The 9,375-nt window shown below is 48.9% G+C and overlaps 4 protein-coding genes across 4 annotated transcripts; 2 read left to right on the forward strand and 2 right to left on the reverse strand.

The window, feature by feature from the left end:
* Positions 1–1,325: 1,325 nt before the first annotated feature.
* On the reverse strand, positions 1,326–4,058 carry LHYA1_G008204 (uncharacterized protein; the record flags this gene model as incomplete). The annotated part of the gene is made up of 2 exons (XM_031153124.1): positions 1,326–3,924; positions 3,976–4,058. 2 exons carry the CDS (start codon positions 4,056–4,058, stop codon positions 1,326–1,328), a joined length of 2,682 nt encoding a protein of 893 aa, XP_031002147.1.
* Positions 4,059–4,948: 890 nt separating this feature from the next.
* Positions 4,949–5,401, reverse strand: SPBC27.01c (PGA2-like protein; the record flags this gene model as incomplete). The annotated part of the gene is made up of 1 exon (XM_031153125.1): positions 4,949–5,401. One exon carries the CDS (start codon positions 5,399–5,401, stop codon positions 4,949–4,951), a length of 453 nt encoding a protein of 150 aa, XP_031002148.1.
* Positions 5,402–5,607: 206 nt separating this feature from the next.
* On the forward strand, positions 5,608–6,095 carry Cenps (Centromere protein S; the record flags this gene model as incomplete). The annotated part of the gene is made up of 3 exons (XM_031153126.1): positions 5,608–5,640; positions 5,689–5,821; positions 5,899–6,095. The coding sequence occupies 3 exons, from the start codon at positions 5,608–5,610 to the stop codon at positions 6,093–6,095; spliced, it is 363 nt and encodes a 120-aa protein (XP_031002145.1).
* Positions 6,096–7,264: 1,169 nt separating this feature from the next.
* Positions 7,265–9,077, forward strand: LHYA1_G008207 (putative FAD-linked oxidoreductase; the record flags this gene model as incomplete). The annotated part of the gene is made up of 3 exons (XM_031153127.1): positions 7,265–7,760; positions 7,808–8,352; positions 8,475–9,077. 3 exons carry the CDS (start codon positions 7,265–7,267, stop codon positions 9,075–9,077), a joined length of 1,644 nt encoding a protein of 547 aa, XP_031002146.1.
* Positions 9,078–9,375: the final 298 nt, after the last annotated feature.

A 9,375-nucleotide genomic window follows, 5' to 3' on the forward strand; every position in this document is an offset into this window, starting at 1 on the left:
ACATCAGAGAGACACAGAAGAGAAGATGCCGAAAATCCGAATCGTGACTCCCGTCCTTCGCGCGACACAAACATAGGCAGACAGACAGCTTACCCCAGGCGTAAGGACGATAATCTCCATGTCTCCCAGGATTCAGACAGATATTGCCCACGAGACCGGTACCCACTCGAAGAGAGTCCGCCCAGCTACTTTGCGCATACCACATACCAAGATCCTGGTCATGGGCACGGACGTCAACCAGAAAGGACCCAGAGCAGAGTGATGTCCGATCAAGACGTGGGTACCTCTAGTCGTGTAAGAGATAATCGTAGCCGCAGTCCACCTCGAAGCAACAGACGGAACCTGCCAGCCCCAGTTCCCACAATCAAGGGTGAAAGGTTTCCAAGAAGACGCGCTGATGCTGGCAGACAAGAGATCTACTCCCGAAATGGTCGTCAAGAGATCCGTAGAGGAGAAGATTATCGATCACCCACCCGTCGAGAGACATTGTCAGCTTCTCGTCCTCGAGTCTGGAGTGAGCGCTCCTCTTTTCCAGGGAAGCAAGGTTGTGGCGTTAGGAGATTTTCACGTGGACGATATGACTAGACTCTATCTTGTAATGCTCTGGTCTTCCGGTATTAGCTAGCCTATGGGGAGTTTTCTTTTCGAAAGGGTGGTAGGCGGTGGCTTATCCTAACAGAATCCGTTCTTTCACTCACGTGCGACAGTTCTCCTGCCTATCAATATCTCATCTCCTACAACTACAATCCTGTCTTGTAGAAAGTGCTGGAACTTCACCTTTGTACTCTACATACCAATACACTCCTGCAGTTATCTTCTATACACATTTGTTCGTGACGAAGCCTTTTTTGCCCGATCAAAAGCGTATTAAGCTCTAGAACTTCAGCTATATCTATTCTCTATCCTTTATGCCTCTAAACTATTCATTCGAATAGCCTTAATCATTAATGGAGATGAAATTTACCTCCTTAGCTATTCAATTCTGAGCTTCTATGGTAACATGCCACCACAGTATCCCGTCGTATATGATGGGAATACAAACTGAAGAAACTTCTTTGACAGACTTTGAAGGTGTGAGATATAGTATGTGATCATGAGGTAGTCTTTCTTCTTCACACTCGACCAAGAGTAAGAAACGCGCATCAGGAGATCAGGCCTCACGAAAGGGTGCACAAGCCCAAGGGTAGACGAACTTCATATCTCATTCTTGTCTCATTCTCATTATATCATTCATTCATACATGCCATGCCGACCGACGCTTTTCCCATATCCCAATTAACACCAAACCCAATCCAATCTAATCCATTAATATACCTCTTAACGTCTTATTCCCACCTCTCCCATTCATCATCAACCCTCCTAATCTCCCCCCTGACATCCAACCCTGCCCTCTCCTTCCTTCTCAACTCTGACAGATTCGCCTTCCATGCCGTCTCCACTGTCCTCCTCTCACGTGCCTTACTAGCCAACAGCTTATAGTCATCCGCATCAACCGCCGTCCTAAACAGACCTCTCATCCGAGCGCTATAAAGCTGGCAGCTCGCTTTGCCATTGACGCGTTTTGGATCTTTGCAAAAGAGAAGGGGAATTGGTTTGCGGTCTTCTACCTCCGGCTGGACGATTTCGTGATAGCATTCAGGACAGACGGTGAATTCAGGGAGTTGAGTGATAAAGTGCCATTTTTTGTCAACGAGGTCGGTAGCTTGTGGGCATTCGTCGAGTTTGGCGAAGCGGCGAGCGAGGGAGGCAAGGTCACGCGTGTCTGGGTCTTTATCATGGTAGTCAGCACGATCGGCGGTTACCTCGAGGGCGTCGAAATATTGGATGAAGCGTGGGCTGTCGAATCGTAAATCGCAGACTCGGAAGGATGGGCTCTGTGAGTCTGTGCGGACAAATATCCCTTTTAATGCTGGGAGTAGGACCTCTATGCTTTTGACGCAGCTGTAACAGACGTCAAAGTTATAAATATCGCTTCCGGTCTTGGGGTCGATGATGGAATGCCATTTCCGCGCTGCTTCGTGTTTTCCCAGACAGGGCGGCTCATTTGCGGCGATGTTGGCGAGGCCATAGAAGAGCTTGAGATTTTGCCTTTTCTCTTTTAGTGTCAAGAGCCATGCGATCCTATACCAAGGAGAGCTTCCAAAATCACAGAGAACCGCGGCGTCTGCTGGTCGGCGAGGGGCGGGGACGAAGTGAGTCCGGAAATCGGTGGGTGCGATGGAGGAAGTGAAGCATGATGGGCAGATGTCGAATGATGGGCAATTTGGCAATGTCAGCCAGTCGTTGCGGCCTCGAGTGTAGTTTGTTCGGGGACATGATGGGAGAGGTGCAATACTTCCTTTCTCCATGTCTTCTGAATACCGTCTGAAAGAGCCAACTGGTTTTTGAAGGTTATTAGATGGTGGTTGAAAGGTTCCCGGATTCCAGTCAGGTTTCGGGTTTGCAGGTGGACGAGCAGTCGCAGATCTTTGCTCGTCGAACTGTGTAGTCACTGGTGACTTTCGAATTTCTCCAGGAAGGTCGACCCTTGATGGAATTGGAATTGGAATGGGCAAAGATGGGTGTAATCCCAAAGGCGCAGCTTGTCGCCTAGGCGCTGCTGCACTTGATCTCGACCTCGGGCGGGATTTTGAAGCCTCAAGAGGATTCAGTCTATCTGTTCGGGGTGTATCTGGACTAGGTGAAAGTGGTGACACAGGTCTCGAAGTATCCCTCCGTCTATCGCTCGGGAAGGTTTCACTCCTCTCGAATAACTGATCTTTAGGAATCTGACTAGGTGAAAGCTTTGGGGAAGCATAGGGCGAATTATATTTAGAAGTTCCCTTCCTCTCGATTGAAGATCTATTGGATCTTGATGGAGAATGTGAATGTCGATCGTAGCCACCCTCTTCCCGAATTGCCTTGTGACTTTTATGTTCGTAACGTTTGTGTTCCTTGTCTGAATCACTGTCTGCAATCTCATCACTACTGCTGCTGTGATAATGCCTGCTTGATCGATTTGAACTTCTTGATGAACGACCTGCTGAAAGCCTGTCTGAATGTGTAGAAGTATGCCGTTCATTTCGCCGAGATCCATATTCTTCGGAAAACTGCTGTGGCTTTGTCACCTTTTCATTGGTGTCATGCCTGGATCGATATGATTCTAAATTTCCACTATGCCGTTTCTCTACGGTAGGAGATACTGGACGGGAGCTGGAGTTATTTCCATTGGCAGCCCTTCCACCAAAAGTATCTTGAGCCGATTGTCGAGGTGCTGGCGCCGATCCAAAATAGTCTTTCTTTCCCCGTGAGACATCTGGTGAGAGGAAAGATTCGGAAGGCCTTGAGCCTTGAGTTTTTGGTGTTTCGTCGTGGTCTTTTGGGGTGGAAGCATACGCGGAAGCACTTCTTCGATATTGCGGTGGTATCTCTTTTGGTAGTTTTGTTTCTAGGGACGGCAGATCCAGTCTACTCCGTCTTCGTGTAATGGGTGGTTTTGGCAAAGTGTCTTTCTTCTCATCTCGTTTTACCTCCGCTTTCAGCGTCTGACTCTTGTCTGCATTCTTGCCTTTACTATTATTAGGACCATCTTCTTCATTCGGAGAATAGGTATCTGATTTTGGAATCAAGACAAAACGTTTTTCTGGATTGTCGTCTGTGCTTTTTGGAATTGGTTGTGCTTGTAGCCTTGCAGCCTCGGTCTTTGTAACATCCGCCTCGAGTATGATTGGGACTTGGTCGATAATTCCACGCAGAGGAGGATCGTAGGAAGAGCGTCTCGCAGTTTTGGAATACTCTTTTGCAAGAGAAACGGCCTCCTCTTCTACTATCGGTGGAGGGGGTAGACGTCTACGAGTTCGACTCCTACTTCGATCGTGGGGGGCTTCGTAAGACGGGGTTCTGAGGAAGGAGGATTCGCGTGGTGGAGCTGTTGGGGCTGTTGGTCTGTATATTGTTAGTCGGTCATTGAGCCCAGGATTTGGAGAAATTACGTACCTTGAAGGGCTCTTTCCCCTCCTCGTCGTGAAGAAGCCTTGGGTAAGAAGCTCGTTGATATTATGTTTCTGCGGACTCTCCATGGTGATATATGATGTTTAGCGCCGGGTACAGATGGACTCTATTGATGCCATCCGAGGAAGTATTGCAGTCGTGAGGTGGGAAATCAGAATGAATTGTGTATCCACCACATGTTCATGAGATGGTTGAGTTCGATGACCCTCTATCTTCGTGTTCGTGGCTTGCTTGGGGGGGTATAGGTGCAGGTCTAGTGTGTGACTGGGAGTACGAATGTGGTGGATGCCATGCGATGCGATGCAGTGTAAGATTTTTGTCGCCGAGTTGCCCCTCAGCCCATGCCATGGCCATGCCCCTCCTTCACCCCCTAATCACTCCTCTATGTAGCTTATTATGTCACACATCAGTTTGGGAATGATTGAGTAAAGAGTTCCACAAAAAGCGGTAGAATTTTTAACAAATGCACAGTACAAGTACAGAGGACTCGTACGAATTACTCGGTAGTGGTGATTGAGTGCATCGATGGCCTGCAGTCTGCAGCCTGCACTGCGCCCGATCAAGAGGCTGTTACTCGACCATAGGCTCCATGCTCCAGGCCGTTGTCCCCATATTCCAGCGAATTAGTTGCTGTGTGTCCCTGAACGCCAAGCAGGGATCTGCACTGCCTTTTTACTTCTTTTACGGCCGGTTTTGCCTTTGCCTACCGAGCCGTTAGTTAGTTCCAGTTGCTGTTATTGATACTGGTGAAGAGGATGAATAACGTTTTGTACTCGTATTAGGTAGTGTAACAGAAGAAGGTGTCTCCCGCTGAGGCATCTCATGTAGAATGCCCATAGCAACTTCATCCATCCATCTATCAATACAGCCACAGCCTAGGACTGAGACATCCGCATACAAAATATACACAGAAGCAATGCTTCCTCCATTTGAACACCAAACCAGAGAATAACAACCCCTACCACCCATCAACCCCCTCCTCGTAATCCACAAACCGGTCCAAAATACTATTACTATCATCGTCCTCCCGTCCCTTCTCCTCAATCGCCTCCTGAATCTTCTTGACCACCTTCCTTTGCCTAACCTTTGCCTTCTTCCCCCACTGTGGCGCTCCATCTGCCTCTCCCTCACTCTCACTATCCGGTATCTCAACTTTCGAGCCCCTGCTATCCCTCAACGCATTCGGTTGGAGCTTTGCGAATGAAGCAGTAGTCTCCGCATCGATTTTCTCGAATTGCTTCTCTTGTTGTCGCGCAGAGAGCTTGATGAGGTAGGGGCGGACGAGCAAGTAGGCTCCAACGCATGCGATGAGGCGGATCCAGTTCTTTAAAGTCATGTTGTCGACAGAGTGGGCGAGGTGAGTGGGGACATTGCTGAGGCGCTCCCAGGTGGCTATTAATAATTCTGCCATGGCGATATTGGAGGGAGATGTTGGAGGGAGGACGAAGACGTGAGGTTTGAAGTTTGCGATTTGAGGGTTTTATTTCTGACGAGAGGGAAATTATTTTGGTAGTGATAAGTTATCGTCGGAGCAAGCGCGCCGCGTCTTCCGGACCGCGCCTGAATCGCGACTCGCTGAATCAGTCCCAAACATCCCGACTTCGTTGTGCCACGACAATGGCCGATGCAATGGACGAGGATCTGCGCGAGGTAAGCTCCTCTGACTCTGTGTATATGAAGGAATATACCTAATCCCAGCTTCCACAGCGTCTCAAAGCCTCCCTCTGGTTCTCAATCGGCAAGATTGTTGACGAAGAGACTCTCCGTTTAGATACAACCGCTACACCACAATTCATAGGTGCAATGACTGAGATGGTCTGGTCGCAAGTCGGTATTTGTTTTCCTTCCATTTCTTCATTTTTCCCTAGACCATTCCAGTCTCAATGCTCTAGCTGACAATCGGTATAGAAAACGTAGCCCAAGATCTCGAAACCTTTTCCCGTCACGCAGGCCGCACCACAGTCACAACAGACGACGTCCTACTTATTACACGGAGGAATGAGGCACTGTATGGTATCATGAGAGATTTTGTAGAGAAGGAACAGGTTGCTGCGCAGAAGGGGAAGAGCAAAGTTGTGAAGGGGAAGGGGAGGGCGAAGAAATAATGATGTGCAATGGAAGATAGGCTGGGATACCCAATATGTGGAGTTTTGGAGTTGTTTAGGGATGGACATGTATTTCTAGGCAATGGGAAAGGACGAATTGTATGTGTATATGACGGAAACGAAAAGACTTAGCTGCTCGTACCAACACGAACAAGTTGTCTGAAGCCGTGTGGTTGAATCAGGGGCAGCAAAATACAAGGTACACCCATTTCCAACTCTCAAGATCAGAGCAGATGAATGTAGTAGTCTATTATCTGGCGTTTGGTCAAATAGAACTGCTATACCAGAGATTGGAGGATGCTGGGAATCTGTAAGTACTGTTTTTCCCTTCAACATTTATTTAATTCAGGAACGACAGTCTAAACATTTGCGAGAAACAGAAAAAGCAGTGGCCTTTTGGTATGAGGATGAAAAAGAGTTGTCTGCGTACTAAAGATATAGGAGACCACCACAATTCTTACTCATTTCTCGCTCACCACCAGTTGTCTACACTTCTAATTCCATTATACCTTCATATGGATACCCCACTCTATCATGGCTCTTGAAACTTGAAGCATCTCTTACTAGCTCAATCCCTTCTTGCGATCTTTATACCCCGCAATTCCTCACCTGGGTCGGTTGGATGAATTTCGCCTACTCCGTATTTGACAAATTATCCATTAGCATGCAGATCCGAATCTCAATGATACTCTGCTCCCTGTTCATATGCCAGATGAGCCTTCTAGTTCATTTCGTTTCCTCGGCAATATGCTACGCCGTTTTGATCTTCTCTATCTCCTGCCCCTTTTGAATACCTCGCTTGCGTTGATTTTGCTCAGACCTCCACTTAGGGAGGGCTTATCCACTCAAATATACCATTTCAAGCTCCTCGGCGTACGGGAGTATACGAAGTACCATTGCATTGGACTTCCCCACCGGTAGTCAGCTGGGAACTACACCTCGTGGCCAATAGAAAGGCATGGACGAGAGCAAAGCATAGACGTACAACGATCGTATCAGGACATACTCCGTAAATTTATTGCGGTGTCCCAGAATCTTCACGGTCCTCAATACCACGCCTCGGCTGGGATTCATGGAAATACCCCTGATCATAGATGGAATGCGGAGATCTGGATAAATATAAGTTCTGACAGGTACCCCTATGAAACCAGCCGTACTGTGCGTCCAAGATGTTTTCCCTCCCCTCTCCTTGCTCGGCCCTCATTGCAGCAACTTACTTTCTCACAGTCTCCGCAACAACCGTCTCATCCAACACCACAGCAGCATGCACGGCCATCTCTGTCTCTAGCATAGAGACTCTGTCCCTATCAAGCGATGCTCTGAATTCCGATTATGTCACTGCTAAAGACCACTACTGGTCCGCTGCCAACGCGGACTTGAGTCCAGCCTGCGCAGTCTTCCCTACCTCAGCGGAGGATGTGAGCACGATTGTCTCGGCTTTGCTGCAGTATCCAGATGTCACATTTGCTGTTAAGAGCGGGGGCCATAATCCGAATGTGGGTTGGTCGTCTGTAGATGGAGGCGTGTTGATTGTTATGAGTAACTTGGGAAATACGACTTTCAACCCGGGAGATAATACTGCGAATATTGGACCGGGGGCCAGATGGAAGGATGTGATTGGAGCTCTTGAGCCTTATGGTGTTGCTGTTGTTAGTGGGAGACTTGGTAAGGCCTAATCCTGGTGGGTAATGGAGAGGATGCTGATATTGTAGGCGATGTGGGGGTTGCAGGTCTGACGCTTGGAGGAGGACTCAGTTTCCTCAGTGGGCAATATGGACTTGTTTGCGATAACGTAGTAAACTACGAAGTAGTTCTCGCAAACGCATCGATCGTCAATGCGAATGCCACCAGCCACCCAGATCTATTCTTCGCTCTCAAAGGAGGTGGAAACCAATTCGGTCAGCACTTCCTCCCCCCCTTTCAACCCACGACTAACAACCACAGGTATCGTTACATCTTTCACGATGAAAACACATCCCATTGGTACCAACGGCCAAGTCTGGGGAGGTATCCGCTCGTACGACGAACCTACGCTGAGCAAATCATCAACGCCACGCAAGCCTTCACCGAGACTTATGTCGACCACCCCAAAGCAGCCGTCATCGTAACAGGCGAAGTAGCAATCGACACTCTGCTAGAGATATTCGTCGTGTTTTTCTTCTACGATGGGGAAAGTGTACCTGACGGGATCTTCGATGCGTTTAACGCTATCCCTACCATCAGCGACGATGCAAAGACGAGAACGTATTCAGATCTGGTATTTATCCCCACCCTTACCCATCCTATCCACAGCTATGGACCCCCTACCTGTGCTTTGTGCTTTGCTCGTACCATGCTATGATATAATATGTCATCCTGCTAACACAACTTCACCCCCAGCTCAACGGCGACGACAACACCAACCTCTACGGCCTCCGCTACCTAATCCGCGGCGCAACACTCCCCAACCTCCCGGCCCCAACCGGTGCCACCCTCCTCCAAACCCACTACGACACCTGGAAATCCTACGTCCTCCTCAACTCCCCCCTCCACCCCGGCTTCATCTTCTCCCTAGCCTTCCAGCCGCTCCCCGCCATAATCCCCGCCGCCTCCGCCGCGGCCGGCGGCAACGCCCTCGGCATGGACGCGCGTAATGGCGATTTCATGTGGATGGAGTACGACATTTCGTGGCTCACAGCCTTAGGCGACGAGGACGCGCACGCGACGGCCATCAACATCACTGCTACGGCGAAGGAGCAGGTCGCGGACGTGTATGGCGGGAGGGGCCTGGTGAACTCGCATTGGGAAGAGGGCGGGGCGAGCGTGGGCGAGGGAGATGGGAAGGGAGGGGAGAACTTGTATTTCCTGAACGATGCTATGTATGACCAGGAGACGCTGCAGAGTTACGGGGAGGGGAATTATGAGAAACTGACGCAGGTGCACAGGGATGTTGATCCGGAAGCGCTGTTTTGGGGAAGAACGGGCGGGTTTAAATTTACTTGAGTGAGGGAAGGCTGCTTTTGTATGTATGTTGGGTTTGGATATACTGATACCTGAATAATTAATATCCATATATATATATATATATACCCCCATCGATATTTCTATAAAACATAATAATCCAACTCTAACAACCCATCCATCCATTTATTAATCACACAAACCCATTCATTCCATTCCCCCTCCCTTTTCCCCCCCGCTACCCATCCATCTCCGCCCCTCAATTTTCCCAACCCCAACATATACCAAAATAAGCACTTTCCACACTCAAATCCATCAAATCACAACCGGTCGCTTAGCT

Source organism: Lachnellula hyalina (assembly GCF_007821495.1).
Source record: "Lachnellula hyalina strain CBS 185.66 chromosome Unknown contig00186, whole genome shotgun sequence".
Lineage (NCBI taxonomy): Eukaryota > Fungi > Ascomycota > Leotiomycetes > Helotiales > Lachnaceae > Lachnellula > Lachnellula hyalina.